We start from the raw sequence: 22,564 nt of genomic DNA on the forward strand, positions 1-22,564 counted from the left end.
CCCTTTGTCCAGCTCCTCTGGGAAACTGTCCTGACTACTCTAGCTGGCACGGGCAGCCCATGCCACCAGATCAGTCAGACCGCCTGACCAGCCGAGATCAGCCCCAAGTACGTGTGCACCGAGGCAGGACACTGGGCTGACCTGATTGGAGCCGGGGTTGGGAACGTTGATGATGCCTGCCGCCTGCTTGGCCTGCAGATACGTGATGAAGGCAGCCTTGAGGGACTCGGTCTGGCTCACGACGTCCTCTTGGTCACGGCCACAGGGCAGAGCCAGCAGCAGACAGTAATCTGTCTCCACCTGGGGAAGAGGAAGCTGTCGGTGATCCTTGGGGGAGGGGCACCTCACAAAACAGCCCAAGAAGAGGCCTGTCCAACCCAGGTGATTCGGCTCCTAAATCCCCACCTCTACGATGACCCTGAGGGCCATCCATATATTTGCTGAATGAAAAAAAGCCTCATCTCTGGATCTAGAGGCACCTTACACTCCTAGTGGAGACAGAACATGCCCTTCATCATCCACTCCAAGAAAGCCATTACTGCACCCCGTGACAAGCCATGGAGACAGGCAGTGGGGGCCACCCGTGCCTTCCCTTGCTGTGGGCGGGGCACTTGCTCACCTGGGCCCTGAGTCTTACCGTCATCCTTCGGGCAACCCCCTCCAGCTGTGAGGCCTCCAGCCGCATCCTCTGGGCGATCCTTAAGGGGGGCCCTCCTTCAGAGAGCGGCAGGGACCGATGGGCCAGGACATTGTTGCCAGAGACGAAGTGGAGCTGCACAGCAGCTGTGTCGTTCTTGAGGGCCAGTAGGCCCTGCCACACGATGGGGTACTTCTGCTCACAGGGAAACAAACAGAAGTGAGCTCACGGCTGGAGAACACAGCTGTGCTGGCCACGGCCCCAGGCAGCAGCTTGCTGATCTAAGTCAAGTGGGGCTCTCGGGACACTGACAATAGCACAAAGCTCGGAGGGTGGTAGGGAAGGCCCTGCTCAGGCTTACCTTCAGAAGCTGGACCATATCCACAGGTCTCTGGGAAGTCAAATGTGGAGAGGAATCTTGTTTGGAGGCGGGCTGGGCTTCAGTATGCGGCAGAGCCAGTCCTGGAGGGGGGCTGGGGCCTGAGGGTGTAGGGACAAACAACGGCTGCTTTGGGGCAGCCTGGGCAGGAAGAGGGGCCGGGAGGTCAGGCTTCATCGAGACAGACACAGGGGAGGGATACGAGGTCTGGCTTGTTTCCGCCTGCGCCCTGTGGACCTGGGCATGAGGCTCAGCCGGCCTGTTTCCAGGTACATTTGGGAGGCGCGGCTGCTCTACTCCTGTCTGGGTGCCCTTTGCCTCCTGGGAGACTGGAGGCATCTTGCTGCTTGGTGGCTGGCCTGGCTGGCTGAGCTGGGAGGGCTGCGTGGACTGGGCCGGCTGTGCGGACTGCGCAGGCTGCAGAGGCTGCGAGGGCTCGCCTTCAGGAGGGAGGCCCTGGAGTTGGGCGGGAAGAGAAAGGAACAGAGTCAGAGTCTGTTACGCACCAACAACATCCTGCCCCAACCAAGCAGCCGTGAGCCCCTGGGCAGGTCAGCTGCAGGGCATCTCCCGTAGGCCAGGCCCCCGGAAGGGGCTTTAACCAGACGGCCATGCTCTCGGGCATTCAGGATTGAGGGTTCCGGTAAAAGGTCACCCGTTCCCTACCTCCTCACCCCCCGCAGGCAAGAGCCGCCACGCCACCCGCTCCCACAGTGAGCTCCCTCCATGTCCCTGGGCTCTCCGTGCTGTGATTCACTCCTCCATCCTGAAATTTAGGAAGCGCCTCTTTACATCCACAAAAAGGACAACATACTTTAGGGACCTTACTGGCACCTCCACCACTATTCGGACCAGAAGGCAGATTTCTGGTGCTCTCACCTGAGCAGGAGCCTTGGTCCGGGAAGGCAGGCCAATGGAGGCAGCAGCAGGAAACTGCGTGTGCGCGAGCTGAGCTGGGCCGTGGTAGGTGCGGATGTCCCCGTACCTGTACTCCTGAAAGAGCTCCCCGCTGGAGTGCACGATCTGCACCCCGTGGGTCACCACCACAGGCGGGGTCAGAGGCAGCCCCTGCAGCTGGTTGCTGGGGGTGACTGTGAGGATGCGGGCCTCACCGTGGGGGGCGGGGGTGGGGGCGGGGGCGGCTTTGGCATCTGCCATCTTGGTGGCTTCTTTCCCTGGCTGCTGAGGGGCCTTGCTGGCCGGTGGCACTTTCACCACCCCGTCCACTGCCCGGGGCTGCTCGCTGACGGCCGTCACGTGAGGATGCACCATGATCCTCACATCCCGGGGCACGGTGTACGGGTGTAGTCGGTACTCAGACTGCATGACCAGCACCTCCGACTGCACAGGGGCTGCGGCTCGAGCAACGGGGAGGTGATAATGCACTTCTTCCTCTGGAGGGTGCTGGGAGGCCAGGGCGGGCACACCAGCTGCGGCTGGCTGCGGGGTGCCCGCACGCTGCGGGGCCCGGACCTCTATTTGCTGGGGCTGCAGGGGGGCCCGAGGAGAGTGAAGTGTCTCTGGCCGGATGCTGTAGGTGATGCTGGGCAACGTGGGCGTGTTCATCCTCACCTCGCCCTGTGACAGGTGGCTGAGCGACACGGTCTGGGTGATGCTGTGGGGTGGCATGATGACGGACTGCTCTGGGTGGATGCTAGAGATGAACTGCGGCACAGGGATGCCCGCAGCCAGCATGACCGTGGCATTAGTGGAGAGCGCGGCGGACGTGGTGCTGCTGGGGTGGCATGCCCTCGGGAACGGGGACGGAGCCGGCCCGCTAGGTCGAGGGGAATGCACATCGGGCTTGGTGGCTGCCAAATGGGAGACAGTCCGATCTGTCGGGGTGCTGGGCCCCGAGGTGACGTGGTTCACTTCTGCAGGCAGTTTGCTGGGCAGAGCAGGAGGGTGGTGGGGTGTAAGAGTGGACCCCAGGTTTGCTGGCTGAAGGACCTTGGTCTCTATTTTGAGGGTGACAGGGTCAGCAAGCTTTTTGTTAGTGGTGACTATGCTTGGGGTGAGGACCAGCTGGTTGTGAACCAGCACCGGGGGTGTGTTTATGCCCTGGGTGAGGACCTTTACTGTGCCACCCTGGGTGACGGGTGTGGACACAGAGAGGTGAATGGGCTCAGGCTTCTCCAAAGACGGACGGTCGGCCTTAACCGATGAAATCACAGGAGATGCGTTATATGTCTGGGCAGTTAGTACCAGAGTAGAATGGGTGGCCACGTTTGCATAGCCTGAAGGAGCTTGAGGGCCCTTGGGCGGAGGCTGAGACGGCGCGACAGAATCGGGTCTGACCTGGGACTTGGACACCGACTGCTGAAACTCAATGTCCGTCGCACTTGCTGGGGGGACCTGGCTGATCTTGGCACTGATCCGCTGCGGGCCCTCAGTCTTCTGCCCCGAATAGCTCAGCAGCACAACCCCTTCTGAAGTGTTCACACGCAGCCCAGCGCCAGAGCCTGTGTCTGCCGGACGGTCGTCAATCACAGACATGGACCCTGGGTGGAACCGACTGTTGTCATTAGTGCCGGATCTCTGTCGGCACTTTGCGGATGGCGCAATCACCGCACCTGCCACAGTCACTGCACCTGTTGTCGTGGCAGTCACAACCCCAGATGCAGCAGTCACCGCACCCGCGGAAACTGTCACCGCACCCGTGGCAGTGTTCACTGTGCCTGTGGCGGCATTCACTGGAGCCGTAAGAACATTCACGGGCCCCGTCAGAACATTCACTGGCCCCTTTAGGACGTTCACGGGGCCAGCGGGAGTGTTCACCAAGCCTTTCAGTGTGGCCACTGAGCCCTTCACAGGGCCTTTCAGGGCATTCACTGGGCCGGCCAGCGCATTCACTGGAACCAAGGAGACATTCACCAGGCCGGTCAGGGCGCTCACCAGGCCAGTCAGGGTCTGGGGAGCTGGTTTTGCCAGAGTTATCTTTTGCGAATTCTCCAAGTCAATGCTGACAGGCATCCGGCTAATAACAGAAGTAATTTTTGGAGCAATGACTGGAGTCACCTTTTCTTTGTCAGTGGCCACTGGAACCTCTGAGGCCTGTGTGTCGGAGGTGTTAGTTACTGGAGCTGCTGCTTTTTCTTCTAAAAGAGGCTTTTTAGATTCCACTGGAGGGGGCAGTGCCTCATGCAGGCAAGGGGCAGCACTGACAGGCTCTGCAATGGCAGTTGTGACACTTGTGGAAGTGACGCCCGTGGCAGATACGTATTTAGGGTCCATGAGGATCTTCCTCAGCGTACTGGAGCTGGTGTCTATGTCAGAGGCCTTCGTGTCTGGTGGAAGGGCCGGAGATGGGGTGGATTGCGCCCGTGGCTCCTCCTGCCTCGTGATCCACTCTGTCACCTTCGTCGGGGGACTCTGGTGTGGGATCCCCCCAGCAGTGACAGGGGGTGGGAGCTTTGCTATCGTTACAGAAGGAATTGGGGGGGTGGGCATGCTTGAGTCACTGGGCGGGGTCACCGGGTCACTTTCAATGATGGAATGCACCTTGAATCTGGCTCGAGGCTCGTCATCCGCGGGGGCTGGCTGCGAGGCCGGGGGAAGGTCTGGGAGCGCAGATGCTTTGGTTGGAGTCTTTTCTTCAACGCTGCTTTCTTGGGACAAATTTCCCTGGGATGTAGTCTTGCTTGGGTCAGAAGCACATGACTCAGGGGGAGTGGACTGGGGCTTGTCACTCTGCTTTTCTTCCTGTGGAGTTTCTGGGGGCTGTACCGTGGCCCCCTCACTCGTAGCAGGGCTCTTGCTTTGAACTTGGTCAGGTTCAGAGACATGGGTCTCTGTAGCGCCCCCAGTTTTCTTGTTTGTATTCCGTTTGCGGCGTGATCGAGTGGTCTTCTGGCGCCCTTTGTCTTTCCGAGCAAGAGTAACTTCTGCTTCTTTTGATCCTTTGACTTCCGGCACTGGGTGGGAGGTTTCGCTGCTGTTCTCTCTGGCTTCCTTGGTATCTGCTGGGCCTGCTGAGGGGTCAGGTGCACTGCCTGGTGGCCTAGAAGATTCTGTAGCAGCCTCAGTCTCCAAGATGCCAGACACAGCCTCATCGGTCTCAGGCTCCATTCCTTCCTCAGGAGACTGCAGATCTGTCTGAGACTCTGCAGGGTAAGGTGGAGGTGCTGGGAAGTTTTCTGGCTCCCCAGAAATGTCATTGATGATGGAACCGATGGCCGCAGCCAGCTCTGTTTCGCTGGCTTGGTGTGCGGGCTTGTCCCGGTCCTCTGTGGAGAGGCCCTCTGGGGCATCTGCAGCTGCCGCCTTGAAAGCCGTGGGGGTGGAGCTTTCCGCGAGCTTCTCGATGTTCTCCACGGCCTGCTCCAGCTCCATCTGCTTGGCTAACTGATTTGCTTCTGGGGACGGCTTAGAGGCAGACCCATCTTCCTTCTCTGGTTCCTTGTCCAGATCAGCTGGCTCACTGTTCAAACGCAACGGTAAACTACCCTCCTCTTGGGGACTCTCGCTCTTCTCAGGGGAAACTGCCACGACCGCAGCCGCCTCCTCCGCTGGCAGTGCCGCAGGGCCTGCAGCCACGCTGGGACTTACAGCGGCTTCCGCATTTCTCAGATTTGCAGATTTGTCCACCGCTGACCTAGAGTTTCGAGATCTTCCTCTCTTGGACTTGGAGTTTTTCTCAGGGGCTGTTTTTTTCTCCACCACTTCAACTGGGGGGGTTTCGGGTGGATTTCTGTCTGTGCTAATTTCTTTTCTATCACGTTTTTGTTCACTTCCTGCTTCTTCTTTATCAGCCTTGGATTTTGTGCTGTTTTCTTTCACGTTTAATTGGGGACTCACCTCAGTGGTGGCCTCAGGACGTTCAGCATCAACTTTTGGTTCATTTTTCCCCCTTTTCCCTTGCTGGACACCAGCAGCTACTTTTTGGGATCGTGGGGATCTCCATCCCTCAGCTGGTCTGACTGTCTCCACTGGCTCTTTTGCCTCGGTCTCATCATCTTCGTCAGCTCGACGGCGTGTTTTTGGAGGCCTCCCCCTCCTAGGGGTTGTAGGAACCACTGCGGCCTCCTGAAGCTCCCGCTCCAGTCTCTTCCTGGTCACTCGTGGTTGCTCAACGGGCTCCTTGACTGGAGAGCGGCTCTCATGGTCACCCATGGTTGCGTAGACACTCCTTACATTCCGGCGCCTGGTTCGGCTGAGGGGCAAGCTTGGCTCAGGGTGTTCAGGGTCCGCGGATGAGTTTTTAGAGGCAGCCCTTGTGATCTTCTCTGCCTCCATCTTCAATTCTAAAAGCTTCTGTGCCTCTCCCCGAGGAGAACTGGACCGCTTGAGCTTTTCCCGGTCTATCCTCTCACTCTTCCTTGTGACAGGCTTCTCCACGATACTTGGTGCAGCTGCCTGAATGGGGGTCTTGGAACGTTTACTTTTGTTCGGCTTTTTATCTTTTGCAGCAACTGGAGGATCAACCTCTACACCTTCAGTAGCTGGAGGCGGGACCTCGTGAACATCTTCAGCTTTTTGACTTGCATTAGGTTCCACATTAGCAGCTGAGTCTGGCTTCTCCACTTCTGGCTCATCGGCTTCCTCAGGCTTCTGAGTCGGTTTTGAAAGTGTCTGGGTACTGGCAGGCTCTGGATCTACACTGATCTCTACCTGGGAAAATGAGGCCCCAGGAGTTGGAGGCTTGGCATCCAAATAAGGCAGCTGATCGACTGATGAACTTTCTTCAACAACTAAAGGAGTCTCAGCAACGTCTTTCCTGGCGTCCACTCCTGGGGGCAAGTCTACTTGTTCAGGTGGTTCCACAGCGATGGGAGTCAGATCAGATACAGGTTTTGCTTCTTCTGAGACAGAGGCTGGCTCAGTGGTCTTCTCTTCTGTCACCAAAGGCACCTCTCCTGTTTTTTCACCAGCTGTCTTCTCCAGTGATGATGCTGCAGACTCTGGAGCTACAACTGTGACACAAGGAGGCCCAACCGAAGGTGGAGTTTTCAGTTCTGACTCTTTATTTTCAGAAGCAGATTCTGGGGTCTTGGGGTGATCCTCTGTATCCTCCTGTTTCTCGACCTCTTTGGGGTTTTGGTCTTTTTCTTTTTCTTTCTGTTGCATTCGTGTGAGTTCCATAAATCTGCTATGGAAAAGAACTACTGGCTCTTGAATCAAATCAGTTGTGCTATTCACTCCATCAGATGTCTGCCTCCCATATAACCTGCCAGAAACGAAGTCAGATTCTTCATCTTTTCTCTCTAGATGCTGCAATCGCTTGGAATCTTGTTCAAAGATTGAGCTGTGTAAAAAACGAGAAGCAAATAATTCTTGCCTTTCCTGTTCTTCTTCTTTATGGTCATCTTTCTTATCATCCATTTTTCCTTCTGAATCAGTCCGAATTTTCTTCTTTTTCATGTACCAGGATGGAATAGGTCTTGGAGCAGAGTCAACCTTTTCTTTATCTTTGTTGTTTCGAAAATTAGCAAATCGGGAGTCCCAATCAAGAAAAGACCAATTTTCTTCTCGAGATGAAGACAGGGATTTAGCTCTTTCAAGCAAAGCCTTAGTGTCTGGTGTGATTGTCTTATCCAATGCAAAAGAATAAAATTTGTTCCTTTCTAAAGAACTGGAGAGTCTTTCATCTCTCTCACGTAGTTTGTCTTCTCTGTCCCTCAATAAAAAAGACAACCGAGAACTTTCAAATAATGCAGAGGCTCTGGGTGAGTGAGATTTGTGTTCACCATCTTCATCAGAATCAGAAGGCACCTCACCAGGTTCCAAGTCACGTACAGACCTCTTTCGAAGGCTGTCTCTCTTAATTATGCTGTTTGGGAAACTCACATCAAATCTGCTGGCATCTTGTTTCATTTGAGAGTCCCACCGACTTAGTTCATCTTCAGGATTCAAGACAGATAGCTTTATTTTGGCCATGTCTGCCATCTGTTCTCTCCTGCTAGAATCATAAGGATTAAATTTTAAGGACTCTTCTCTGACTGTTATATTAGAATAGGGGAGACCTTTTTCATCTACTTTAGGAGACCCTTTTATTGACATTACCCTAGGGGAACCAACAGGGTCATCTTCCTCATGGAAGGAACCATGTCGGATACTGGGGGAGCCACCAGTCCTTTCAGAATCTTCACTGATTTGGCGTGAACTTCTGTAGTTCCGTTCTCTCTTGGTGCAGATGTCAAAATCAACATGGTCCATCCTTTTCTTTTTGCTGGGAGGAGAGTCGTCAGTGACATCCTGAGGGGGTTTGCCGACCTCGTGAACAAGACTACGTCTTTCATATTCATCCACATCTTTTTTAGGACTGCCAAACTTTTCGGACTTGGCTATTTCCATCTCCATCTGTTGTTTTCTACGACTCTGCTCCATTTGTTTTCGGTAACTCTGCGTGTGATCAATATCAATGCCAATTTTTTCTTCAGTATTTACTGAATGTGGTTTATCTTGGCCTGATTTACATTCAAGTGGTTCATCACGAAGACTGCAATAGTTTTTCCTATTATCTTCTCTCTCTGGTCCTTGATCATCTAATAGCTCCAGCTGTTTGAGTGGTGGTTTTGAAGGAGTGGGTTTTTTTGACTGGATTTCTTGATTTTCCACAGATTCACCTACTGGTTCTCTCAGCCTTGCTTGCAGATCTGAGTTGGGCCTTGATACAGGCCCAACAGAAATACTGGCAAGCTCCTGACAGTCTTTGGGGCTGGGAACAGCATTAAGTCTGTCTAGTTTGATTTTTTTAGATTCTCTTTTAAGAATTTCTTTCCTCACCGTCTTTTTTTCAGACTCTCCTTCCCTCAGTAGAATGACATCTCTAGATGATATGTCAGGCTGTTTCTTTAAAAGCACCCGAGCATCTTCCATCTCTGGGCTACTTTTCTTAACATCTGATTTTTGCCTTTCTGCTTTCAAATTGGAATCTGCAAAACGCCTTTTCCTCGCTTCCAGCTTCTCCAGATCCACAGCACTTACCCCATCAACAGTTTGCTCTGGTTTTAGGTGCTTCCTGGGTTTAGGCCTGCCTTCCTTATCTACCACTTCTACGTGGCTTGAAAGCCCCCTTTCCTTTGGCGCTTTCATTCTAACAGATTCTAGTTTAGACAACTCAGATTTTGCAGGCTCTGTCTGAGAGACCTGAAGTTTCTGATCTAAGGCAGAAGACTTGACAGTGTCATTATCAAGCTTGGCTTTCAGCTTTTCCAAAGGAGTGTGGTCAATCACCTTCCCCTCTTTTTCTTTCACTCGAGTCAAAACCACGCAAGGCATGAGTTCCAAGCGGTTTTTTGCTACTCCTTCTTTGTCAGCTTTCTCTCTGCTCAGTTTATTAGAACTCCTTGATTTTTCAGGGCTTTGTTCTCTCTCATTTTCTTGGTCTGTTTCTGAAGACTGAGAACTAGGGGAATGAACTTTTCCTTTCCGTTTCTGCTTGTCAGTTTTGTCCTTCTCCACCTTTTCCTTCCTTATTAAACGTCTCTCTCTTTCCACTCTCTCAGGATCAAAAGTTCGTTCTTTATCTGTCTTTTCATTTTTTGTATAGCGTTCCAAACGAGGTTTGTCAAGTTTATCGTATCTTGGAGGGGAAAGTGAGCTACAGCTTCCACTCCGGTCTGAGGACCGGCTGTAAATCCTCCTCTCGGAGTCACTGGGCAGCCTCTCGGACTGTGAGGGTGACGCTCCGGGACTCTGCGGGCGTCGCAAGTGAACTGGACTCTGACTGCGTTCCATCGGCCTCCTCTCGTGGTCTCTGTCCCGCTCGGACTCAAACCTTTCACGTTCTCTTTCTCGTTCCCGTTGCCTGTAACTGTATTCCCGAATATCTTGTTCATAAGGATCATTTCTGTAATCCCTATATTCCCGGGGATCATCGTAATATCGTGATTCGTAGTAGTCTCCTTGGTAAGTTTCCCATTCTGAATAAAATTCTCTCCCTCGAGCTGGATAGTCCCGCCTGGAATCCTCAGCGTATGCGCCTGGAGTACGAACATTCTCATAATATGTACGATCTTGGCTATAGTCATACGATCCCCTTCGTTCTTCTCTGCCAGAGACAAAAAAGAATGTATTAGTTTTCTGTTTCCTCGTCACTTACACATTAATCATACATATGAGATTACAAAGTCCTGCTTCCAAAAATCTTTTCCATTTTTTAATCATTAGAACTGCACTGTCCAATACCATAACCACAAGCCACATGTGGCTACTGAGAACGTGAAATTTGGCTAGTCTCAGTTGAAGTGTGAGTGTAAAATATAGACTGGATTTGGTAGACTTAGTTTCAAAAAAAAAACAAAAAAAACCACTTCAATAATTTATTCAGATTGAGTATATGTTGAAACAGTATTTCAGACATATTGGGTTAAATAAAATTAATTTTACCTTTAGTTTTACTAGAAAATGTAAAACCACATATACAGCTTGCATTACATTTCTATTGGACTTGGACAGCAGTGCTTCAGCCCCTTTTTATTCTTTTGGTATCAGTTGTTGTGACTTATGATGAGCACTAGTATTAAACAGTATCACATCGCACATTTCTAAGTTTTTCATAATTACTTTCCTGCTGAAAGATATTCTTACCACAACTTGGGAAACAAATGTACTGTTTGAAAAGACAGATAACAATTTAACTAAAATCTTCCCACCTATGCAACCTGTATATCGGTAACACCTCTACCTCAATTCACAATTTAAAAAAACACACTGGGGACTTCCCTGGTGGTCAAGTGGCTAAGAGTCCACGCTCACAATACAGAGGGCCCGGGTTCAATCCCTGGTCAGGGAACTAGATCCCAGGTGCCGCAACTAAGACCCAGCGCAGCCAAATAAATATTAAAAAAACAAAACAGAAAAAATCCCCACACACACTGGGGGCCAGTCTCCCTGGGCTCAGTCTCCTCACTTACAAAATGATAACTCTTCTTCACAAAGCTCTTAAGAAGATTAAATAAGATAACATTTGTAAAAACTTTCCTAACGTAATACAAGGCACATACTTGGCCTTCAGTAAATGTTACTTTTCCCCAACCTGCCAACTAACAAATTAGGTGATTACAAACTGTGTGAGATAATTCCTTAATTGTAAAAGAATTCACCTCAGATTTTCTCCCACAGTGACACGTCCCAGTGCATTCAAAATAGGATTAAATTTACATGCAAGAACATGTATGGTGTATAAAATGAAATTCACCTGTAAGAGAGGCCAATTCCTTTACTCTTGTTCACTTTCCATTTTTGTCTTTCAAGCAGGTATGGCTTACTCTGTCTTTCAAGCAGGTATGGCTTACTCAGTCTACATAGTACTGTCAATGACGGCTCAATGAAACCATAACGAACCTAGAACTTACACCTCTGAAGGCATGAGCGTTTGTCTTCTTGGCTCACAGCAGGTACTCATTTGTTGAAAAAAAGAACCTTAGAAAAATATGTCAAAGTTGCTATTGGGCAATGTTCTAACCCATTTTCAATAGCAAATGAAGCATCTAGACTTACCATTCAAACACTGGAAGCATCAATAACACATTATTATATACATTTATACTGAGCTTTCTCATTTCAAAGAGAATAGTTTATGACATATCTATGATATCTGACTTAATTGGATTCAAGATGATCCTTCTACAGTTCCACAGGAATCAGATTCTTTGCCTCAATACTGGCCAGCCATCTTGCAAATAGATGTTACTAGGAATGAAATTAGGCTAATTTAACTCATTACCATCATAAATACAAACTCCAAGGAAGCATCACTTTCATATGTAAAGGTGAACACACTACAAGCTTTCTTTTCTCCTTTCGCCACAGCATTGCTTGTGGGATCTTAGTTCCCTGACCAGGGGTTGAACCTGGGCCCCTGGCAATAAAAGTGCCGAGTCCTAACCACTGGACCGCCAGGGAATTCCCTAACTTTCTAATATAAAGTGGTTAAGACACCTAGAATGGCCACTAGTTTGCTGCCTGCATTAAAAGTACATTTAAAAATGGTTTCCAGATATTTTCTAAAATAAGCAAACTAAAACTGTATCCAAAATATGAAAAAAAAAAAGTTACAGAAGTCAAAAGGTATACGTGTAAACATTAGTGCTGCACTGTTCAGTTTAATAGATGATGATTTTGTACATATTTTTCTGGGCTGTACCAAAAGAAATGAGCATTCCTGCCACCAAGGAACTCAACTTATGCAAGAGACAATACAACTGCACACTGGTACTATATACAAAAGGCTCTGGCAGGACCCTGAGGAACTTTGAAATGTCAGGTTTTCAGAGAACTCTGTTCCCATGACTGCACAATATCCAAACTACCGTAAGTAGGTGGGAAACTCATCTAAAGCATAATGTGACCCTATAAATGTCCTGAGAATCACTTTGGTAAACTGTAAGGCTCAATGCATTAGCAGGTAGGAGCCCTGGGTTTACCCCCAGCCCAACCACTTACTAGCCTGTGACCTTATCAGCAAAGTCATCTGATCTTCAGTTCCCACCATAAGTAATATATGACAAGAGCCACGGCCCTATTTCCCTGACACTGTATTTAAAGGAATAAAAGAAATATTACTTTTAAACTGCAGGGCCCTATGTAAATGGGTCATCATTTGCATTCCTGAGCTGAACTGTCATTAGGGGTAAAGCTTTTTTTTTCCCCACTTATTCATCAACTATTTAGTGGGATGACTTCCTTCCACTCTATGGAAAGGGCAAAGATTCTCAAGTTCTACTGCAAGGAATGCATTCCAGAAGCACTGACATCTGAAACCAAATGGGGCAAAACTGGGTCACAGTGAAGTCCCACACCCTCCTGCTTCCCACTTTAGTAGGAGATAAACTCCATTCAACAGAGATAAATAACCGCAGGTAAGAACCAAAGAACAAAGCCAGAGCCAGATCATCAGTAAAGTGAGTGAATTTAAGTGATAATATACAAAAATTAACACCCACACAATATTATCCAACCCTCACAAGATACCGTTCTTTGAAAAATATTTAATGTGCACGCAGAGAATTTTAATGGAATTTTTATGTCTTAAGTGCCACTGGACCATCAACACACTTTCCACTCACTTATAGGTAAGAATTCCTATAAGCACTTAAAGTATTAACAATGACTTCAGACTGCTGGGGTGGGGGATGAGGGCCGCCAAGATGGAGAACCCTCCCTACAGACACATATGTTCTCTTACATATGTTCATTCTCTCTGTCTCACACACACACACACAAACACACAGAGAGAGAGAGAAATTTAGAATGTGGATTCCAATCCACTAGTGAAAAACCATCGAAACCTTAGAAGTTCAACCTTTTGGAAATTTGGCTGTAGGGGACATTTTTCATTAAAAAACCTCTCAAGTATTCAATGATCATTACACTATACTCCATGAGGAAATGAAAAAGAAATATATACCTTCTATGATTTAAACAAAAATGAAGTGGCAAGAAGAGGCAGTAAAAAGGGAATGCATTCAACAGGTTTCTGGTAGCACGATCAGGATTTGCCTCATCCTTGTCATAAAGCCCTTTTATACTTGAACTTGAGTGTCTAAAGGCATTTGTCAAACGGTCTTTTGTCTAACACACATCTACAGGGGTGGAGAACTAGTAGTAACATTCCAGGAGACTTAATCAGAGGCATGTTTGGACAAACAGGTTCTTCAAAAGGATGATAGTTTCCATTTTCAAACGTGATCAGCTACTGAAGAACCTGGTGACACTGTTAGGAGTTTTAATATATTTAGTCTAAAAAAGAATCAATCATCAGTTCTGGGGCAATTTTTAAGCTAACGGAGACAGCCTGATTCAGACTGTGAGACCTTAAACGATTGTGAAATGTTCCCACAAGCTGCAGAAAAAAATACTACAGTCCCATGACTGAAAACATTAACAAGGAGAAGTAAGGTTTACTCTTCTTTTCTTTTTTTTTGGTCGCGCCTCATGGCTTGCGGGATCTTAGTTCCCTGACCAGGGATTGAACCCAGGCCCACGGCAGTGAAATCACCCAGTCCTAACCACTGGACCACCAAGAAATTCCCAAGGTTTACTTTTTACACAGCTAAACTTACCAATTTATATCAGCTTTGGCTTACTGATTCAAATATTTGTACTGATACAAATTTAAGAGATCTGAATTTAAAACAAAGCTCTTGACAGTCTTTTGAAAGTTTGTTTTTGTTTTTTTAAATTAATTCCATGAGCTCATGCATGGTGACAACCTGGATGTTGTCACTACTAAATTCACAGGGCATTTAATAGTTTACAACGTGGGGCTTCCCTGGTGGCGCAGTGGTTAAGAATCCGCCTGCCAATGCAGGGGACACGAGTTTGAGCCCTGGTCTGGGAAGATCCCACATGCTGCGGAGCAACTAAGCCTGTGTGCCACAACTACTGAGCCTGCGCTCTAGAGCCCACGAGCCACAACTACTGAGCCCACGTGCCACAACTACTGAAGCCCACGCGCCTAGAGCCTGTGCTCTGGAACAAGAGAAGCCACCGCAATGAGACGCCTGTGCACCGCAACGAAGAGTAGCCCCTACTCGCCGCAACTAGAGAAAGCCCGCGCAGCAATGAAGACCCAACAAAGCCAAAAATAAATTTAAAAAAAAAGTTTGCAATGCATTTCAACATATTATATTTAATTTAAAACTGTAAGGCAAAATGATTTGTACATAGTTATAATCTGGAAAACAGTAACTCTTTTAACGAGTATTCTCAGGGAGAAAATACCCCAACTCCCATGAGCTGGAGCCATAAAAATCAGTTTTTATGTGTGTTTGTTTTTGTTTTGTTTTTTTAAAATATTTATTTATTCAGCTGCGTCAGGTCTTAGTTGCGGCATGCGGGATCTTTCATTGTGGCACGCGGGCTCCAGAGGATGCAGGCTCAGTAGTTGCGGCACGCAGGCTTAGCTGTCCCACGGCATGTGGGATCTTAGTTCCCAGACCAGGGATCGAACCGGTGTCCCCTGCGTTGGAAGGCGGATTCTTACCCACTGGACCACCAGGGAAGTCCCTTTATGTGTTTTTTATGTGTTTCTTTCTGTATGTGGGGATAAAAGGGATAAGTTTGGGGGGAATGAGAGTAGCAATAAGGGGTAAAAAACAGAATTTAATCCCATCTAAATTTTATGTATTAGAAATTTTAAAATTCAAGCTACGCTGATAGGTTTAAAATACATACCTTCTTTCTGCTAACATTTCATAAAAGTCTCTGATATCTTGACCAGATTTTTCCATACAGTGATAAAATGCCAGCTGACTTTCCCGATTTGCAAAATCCACCTTAAAAAAAAAAAAATACTGCATGCTTAATGCAAGTTTCAGATTTTAATGATGGAAAGTGTTACCAAATTTGAAAAATTCTTCCCAACATAGCCTTCAGGATAAATTTCAAGAAAAAGTAACTTATCTCATTTAAGTGAAACAGTCCTCATAACTAAAACTGTATTTTGTTAACCTGAAATCTCTCTCAAATTCTACACAAATCTTGATAAAGAATTACAATTTAAAGTTCTAGAACCCAATCCTGAGGAGTGGAAAAAGCAATATGGAAAACTGAAACATACCTATCATGATTCTAGGTTGTCAATTAAATAATCAGACCAACTAAATCCAGTAATCTATTGTGCATAATTTGCTGGAACCACAGTTAGAACATAAAATAAAATATGGAAGAACATTTGAACTTTACTCACAGCCAGGCCTCAGAGTCACTAAAGCATGATACCCACCATCTATCAATATCTTATTTCAAAAAAACTGATTTCAATCTAACTGTCATAGTTATTAAGTGCATAAATTCCTTCAAACTATCATAAACAAAAGTTTCTAAACAAAAACACCAGACAAATATCGTGCTTTCAGTGGTTACCCACTTCTTTAGGAGAGGAGGAAAGAAGATGAAGAGAGGATCATTCAAGGAGCTGGAATGACACTTGGAGCTCCAGGGTGTGCAGATACCCACAGGTGACTGTGGGCCAGCCTGCACTAAGAGCACACAAGTGAGCAGCAGGTACCTGGGGCGTAGAGAAGCACACGTCCTTGAATGAGAGGATTTTTAGGGAAGGTTCTATGGCTAATGGTTTAAAAGACACTGTGCCCTTAAGTAGCTAGCCAAATATAAAAAATGTAATATCGCCCTTAGAAACTGAGGCCATATATACTGCATGTCCGGTAAACCAACAAAATGCCAATTATTAAGAGGTTGGGATCTGAACACGATTTTGTTTTGCTTCTGTTTGAAGTTATTCTGCACACCTTAATTTTATTCCCACCGATTTTCCTCCCCTTGGTCTCTTTTACAGCTGCTTGTGCATATTCAATTTCATTGTAGAGAACCAGGGCCATGCCTTTTAAGCGGTCAAACACCACCTGTAAAAAAAAGACAACAAAAAAAAACAAGAGGCTCATCCACTAGACTTAGTGTCAGTCCCAACAAAATCCTAAATCACAAAGACACTGCTAAGAAAAAATATATATATTTTTTTATTCTAGAAAAAATTTCAGGCTTTTCCGATGATGCATGATATACTGAAAACACAACAAAATGTCGTAGGGACCATTTAGAACCATGGAAATTGTGGCTTGAGGTATATTATGCCTTTACTTTGTTTTTCTGTATTTACTTTATTTTACTGTATTTCTTTATTTTATGTTGACTAACTCATTTTGGCTCAAAAACACAACACCCCTGAAAAAAGTAAAGAGTACTGAATCAACATAAATTTCATATTGTACATCCACTGTACTTCAGCAAAAAAAAAGAAAAAGAAGAAAAAACTACACTATAGCAAAGGAAAAATAAGAAAAAAATAGTAAGTTGCAATGAATTTTGGTCATAAGCAGCACTACTGTCTTAAAGCTTCTAGATTTTTTATTTATACTAAAAGTCTTTAAGATGTGCTTCTCCAGACAACAAAAGCTACATTTAAAGAAATGTCAAAGTTATGCAACATACATAACATACATACATATGTAAATCTGCTTTCAAGAAGTTAAAATCTTTACCTTCACATAATGGAATGGGGTCCAGAGACCCTTTTCCTGTTATGTTTGTGAATGTGTTACATAACAAACATTGGTTAGATGAGTATTCTGTTGTTGTGTCCCTTTAAAGTCATCATGGTTTTAAAAAAAATCAAGTCTAATTACATATTAGTGTGAATGTAATTATATAATTAGACTGTCTAATTTTAATGTGAGATAAAGTTACAGAAATCCCTAAGAAACATTCTATTTAACAGTATTATGCAGATTAGTTCCAAAATTAATCATTTTGGCGGGTTCTAGATAGTTTCTCAAAATACTCACAAGCTAATAGATGCAAATGCTCTTCTAAACCCAATTTTGGAAAAGAGAATTTTAATGTATGAGTTACTAAAGAAAAGAAAAAGTCAGTACTAGAAACTGGGACTGAAAGGACAGAATACCAAAAAAAGGGAGTCAGAAGTAACTTTAAACCACACAACCAAACCTCCCACCTACCTTCACCACAGGCCCATATCGGCAGAAATGTCGTGTTAAATATTGATCCGATACGTTTGAAGAAAGCCCATCTAACCACACACAGTTTGTAGGCATGCTCTTTCCAAAACCCAGCTGAATACAAAAGGCAAAATTTCTATTAGTTAAGTCACCAATTATTCAACAACAAAATTCTGAGAAAACTTGTCTTCTATAGGAATCTTATCAAACCAACACCTCAAGTGGGAACCATCAGGTTAAAATCAAACAGAAACTGACACAAAAATTATCCTGCCTGGCTAAGCAAGGATTAACTCAGATTACAGTATAACAGGATAAGGATGCAAAGAAGTTTATCACCTTTATGGTTATCTAACTGTACTACTACAATTTTAAATAATCAGACATATGAACAAAAAACTCCAAATCTTAAAAAAACGTAGCAGCTATTAACAGCACAATTACTTATGTAAATTCCTTTACCTTGAGACGATTATTTCCAAGGTATTCCCCATCCATCTTCTTAATAGCCTTACAAACGCTGGCAATATCACAGTATTGCAAGAACGCATACTGAGGAACTCCATTTACTTTCTTAATATCAATATCCTGAAAAAGCCAATGGATGGATACCACTTAGTGATATGCCAATAAAAAAATAAATCAGAATAAACCAAGTCCATATGAGCTACGTATTTCTCAAAATAGTCATATTCCCCAAAATCATTTTCTTAGTTACAATTATACATCTTAATGCAACTGTAAATTAACAGCCTAAAAAACTACTCAACACAGCATTTGTAGTCACAAACCATGAAATCCTTCTCACGTGAAGCTCTTTGCAGAAGAGCAACTGCAGTGCAACTCAAAACTCAAAATTTTAAATCCACAACACCTGTGTTAAAAGAAATTTATGATAAGAAAAAAAGGCAGCCTATTTAATGAAAATCTAAGAAATAATTCCCTTCTGCAGTATCTAAAATCCTTATTAGGGGTAAGCCATTTAAAATATAGTATCTGGGAAGAGTAAGAATGATAAAGAAATCAAGTTTTCAAAAAGTGATTTATAATATGCAATCCTAAATTAGAAGACTCATTCTATCAGTATATCTAACTGAATCAAACCTGGTGATGATAAATGTGGTAATAATCTCTCATAACCAGAATGAATGGATTATATAAATACCTGAACTACTCCGTGAAGATGCATTAGAACACCATCCCTGGATTAAAGAAACACTCTATAAAGGAATACCCCCCAACTCTTTGGAATGCCCAAAACCTGTAGTCACATCTGACACTCCGGTCCTGCCTACTAAAAGGAGGTAGTGAAAAAACCTGGCTTACACAGGAAAATGGTCCAGAGAAACCAGACACTTGGATGGCAAAACTTGTACTTAAACAATAATGAGCTGGGCCATATAGTGCAGATCATGTATTGTGATTATCTAAGCCTCCTTAAGGGTCACAAGCCAATAATCAAAACCCGAAACAGAGCAAAATGAGTAATGCATTTAAAGAGCTGTTTGATGGGTCTTTAAAAAAAAAAAAGCAATAATTTACACTCAAAATTTTTCTAAGTAATGGTAAACAGAAGCTGTTTTCATCATTATGTAGAATGTAATAACCCAGGATAGGTCTACTTAAGAGAAATGTTTCAAAGAAATATTGGTGGGTAGACTCACTAAATAGGTGCTTCCGGCTATAGCATAATCCGTTATCAATAAGCAGAAGACCATGTTCTCAAAGTTCGTATGTCATTAAAACAGTGACAATCATGAGCAATTGCAAACATGGTAAGATAACAGTTTTCAAACAGAGTACTGACATGTCTACCTTATTGAGAAGCATAGCTCTTAAAACACAATAATCATCCCATTTTTAGCAACCCTGGTGATGAAAATGTATCCATGTGACCAAATAATACAACTTTTATACTCCTCCAAAATTTATAGTAGCAGCTGCATTCAATAAAAGTATGTTCGAAAGTTTTATCAATTCAAAGCCTCATGAATGCCAAACAGCAAATTAAATAACAGATCGTGGTCTAAAGACAGAAGCAGCTGGAGCCCAGATAGGTAACTGAGCATCTAGTCACTCATCCAGGTAGGCAGTAGAGCTGGAATTAAGAGTATACACTACCCTCTGGGCTTCCCTAGTGGTGCAGTGGCTAAGAATCTGCCTGCCAATGCAGGGGACACGGGTTCGAGCCCTGGTCCGCAAAGATCCTACATGCCGTGGAACAACTAAGCCCGTGCGCCACAACTACTGAGCCTGCGCTCTAGAGCCCGCAAGCCACAACTACTGAAGCCTGCGCGCCTAGAGCCTGTATTCCACAAGAGAAGCCACCGCAATGAGAAGCCCGTGCACCACAACGAAAAGCAGCCCCCACTCGCCGCAACTAGAGAAAGCCCACGTGCAGCAACAAAGATCCAATGCAGCCAAAAATAAAATAAATAAAATGAATTACTTTAAATTAAAAAAAGAGTATACACTACCTTCACAAAAATAAGAAACTGAGAAAAGTCGAAATAATTGAAAAAGAAAGATGAATGTTTTGCTGGTATATCTAAATATACAGCTTCTCTGTTTTTTCTTCACTTCTACCAACCACTTCAATCTCTTGCCTCAAGCCCCTAAAGATGAGGTTTAGCTCAGCCACAAGCACAAGTAATGTTTTATTCACAGGACTAGATTATGTCATTAAAAAAATTAAGAATCTTTTGTTTAGAGCATTAGTGTATAAATACAGATGGACAAATGGACATCACACACACCCCTAAAAGATTAACAATAGCTGTTTCTATCCAAAACATTTTTTTACTCTCCAAAGTCCAAATATACTAGAGTACTTTCTTCACTGTTATTAATATAGAGAAAATCTAGGAAAACAGAAGTATTTCCCTGTTTTTTCAAACACAAAACAAAATAGTATATCCTAAGGGTACAAAGCTGCAACCAAACTATTTTCACTATAATTTGACTCAAGTTTTAAGTCATGGGGAATAGAAAAATCCTTCTAACCCTAAATCTAACAACGACTTGCATAATTTAAAAAATGATTCTAATTAGAATTTCAAAATAGAACTGAGTTTCCAGCATGCTATCCACATTCTAGTAATCCCCAAGGTACTTCTGATGTGCATTGTGATAAAAATAATCATACACTAATCTGCTGCTTCTTTCTTCCAAACACGTTTTCTCTTCCAGATTTTCCTTTCAACCCACAGGACTAGAGATGGCATTAAAACAGCACCAGATGGACAAAGATAAGAAAAGTGGAAAGGAAAATATATATGTAAACAAAATACAGACAAATGTATATTATATATGTTTACATACACACATAAAGCAGTCCCTGCTGGGTTTTGCCAGATCATCTTTTAGCAGCAGTTAAAAACACATAGGGTGGGAGATGCAAGAGGGAAGAGATATGGGGATATATGTATATGTATAACTGATTCACTTTGTTATAAAGCAGAAACTAACACACCATTGTAAAGCAATTATACTCCAATAAAAAAAAGTTAAAGAAAAAAACACATAGGGCAAATGGGAAAAACATTCATTACACGATCTAAGTATCGTTTTTCCAAATATAATCTCTGCTATGCTTTATGTTTTATGACAAAGATCTAACACTGTTTTTACTGTAAAAAAACAAAACAAAACAAAACATACCACAATTTCTCCAAAGCGCTGGAAGATGTTGCGAAGATCGTGATAAGTAGTGGTTTTTTCAAGGTTACCAATAAAGAGGGTTCTTGTTGCTTTGGGGTGAAATTCATCTATCCTTTCATCCAAAGGGCGAAATTCATTTTCACTTTCTGTTTCTGTAAGTGGGATGGGGACAGAGAGTGTTTTAATGTATTCATATATCATGGGAAAATCTACTTTAAAAAATTAAATCTCTGAAATACTGGGATTAATTCTCATATAATCTGAAAAATTATACACACCATCAGAAATAGCTCCAAATCAAAAGAGAAATACAGAGGCTAGAGAAACTTGTCCAAAAAATTAAGAGAAAGTTAACACCCTGATCTTTAAAATAGAAAAGAAGACTGAATTTCAATCTAAGTTGATTTGTTTTAAAAAATAATCACTAATACAGAAATAGGTTTTAATCCCCAGCAAAAAATAGTAATTATTTGAGCCTAATCTTAGGTTCTAAAATTATGTGGCAGGCTCTGAATCTGGAGTATAAAACTACAATCTGAAATAAACATAAAATTCAGCTAAAAATAGTCCAGCTTCATTATTTAATTTACATTTCAATATTTTATAAAATAGTTAGCATTTTATGTTTGTCATACCCAATTGTCTAAATGCAGCAATTTTTAAATACACGAATAATACTTGTATGAAAACTGACTGAAGTAACGCTTATGAAATACCTTCTTTTGGTGTTGCATGGTACCCAATGACAAACAGAAAGAGACTAAATGACTCTTAAGGTTTCTATTTCTTATGATCAAAAGCCCTGGTTCAACGTCTAATTCAATCACAGGCTTTCTCTGAAGCTCCATTTATTAACTTCGTCTAGGGCAGGGACATTCAACGTTTTCTGGATAGTAATTATAACAGCCTGTATGTTCTCGCTCTCTTTTTTAATGTAAAACAAACCCATCCCAAAAAGTTAATATTTGATCAACCTGACTAAAACAAAGTGTTTAGTGCCAGCCACTGAAACATTACTGATGATGTCAATGACAACACCGGTATTAAAAAGACTCAACTTCTGAGATGTTGGGTGAACTCAGCCAGAATACATCTCACTCCTGATTCCAGTTTGATAGTTCTAATGGCAGCTCAGCTTAATCTTACCTGTGTCATCAGAGAGTACATACTTTTTCAGTCAGGTGGACCCAGAAACTGCCCAGCGCTCATACACCTATCTCTACATTTTCATCTTATTTCACAGGGGTATATCTCATTTTAAGCTCAACTAGGTCTTCCTAAAATTATGTAACTAATAGAGGGCACATACTTAGGAATATTTCATTTAAAAGGAGAAAAAGAAAAAAATAATTCAGGCACATCTTGAGGTTTGTACTTCAAAAGGCAGAATCAGGGGAGTTCCCTGGTGGCCTAGTGGTTAGGATTCTGGGCTTTCACTGCCATGGCCCACGTTCAACGCCTGGT

General features: G+C 44.2%; 1 protein-coding gene across 5 annotated transcripts in view; it reads right to left on the reverse strand.

Moving 5' to 3' along the window:
* Positions 1 to 22,564, reverse strand: part of SPEN (spen family transcriptional repressor) — a 93,891-nt gene that overhangs the window by 1,524 nt on the left and 69,803 nt on the right. For 3 of the 5 annotated variants that reach the window (XM_082423524.1, XM_082423526.1, XM_082423522.1), the window contains 9 exons: positions 21,101 to 21,252; positions 17,903 to 18,028; positions 17,441 to 17,554; positions 16,214 to 16,327; positions 15,138 to 15,238; positions 1,896 to 10,008; positions 999 to 1,472; positions 638 to 832; positions 142 to 300 (listed from right to left, as the gene is read on the reverse strand). In XM_082423524.1, the coding sequence (XP_082279650.1) occupies positions 142 to 300; positions 638 to 832; positions 999 to 1,472; positions 1,896 to 10,008; positions 15,138 to 15,238; positions 16,214 to 16,327; positions 17,441 to 17,554; positions 17,903 to 18,028; positions 21,101 to 21,252 (9,548 nt within the window). The remainder of the gene's footprint in view (positions 1 to 141; positions 301 to 637; positions 833 to 998; positions 1,473 to 1,895; positions 10,009 to 15,137; positions 15,239 to 16,213; positions 16,328 to 17,440; positions 17,555 to 17,902; positions 18,029 to 21,100; positions 21,253 to 22,564) is intronic. The other 2 variants (XM_082423523.1, XM_082423525.1) reach the window with 2 other exon arrangements.

Source organism: Balaenoptera physalus (genome assembly GCF_965194825.1).
Source record: "Balaenoptera physalus genome assembly, chromosome: 1".
Classification (NCBI taxonomy): Eukaryota; Metazoa; Chordata; class Mammalia; order Artiodactyla; family Balaenopteridae; genus Balaenoptera; species Balaenoptera physalus.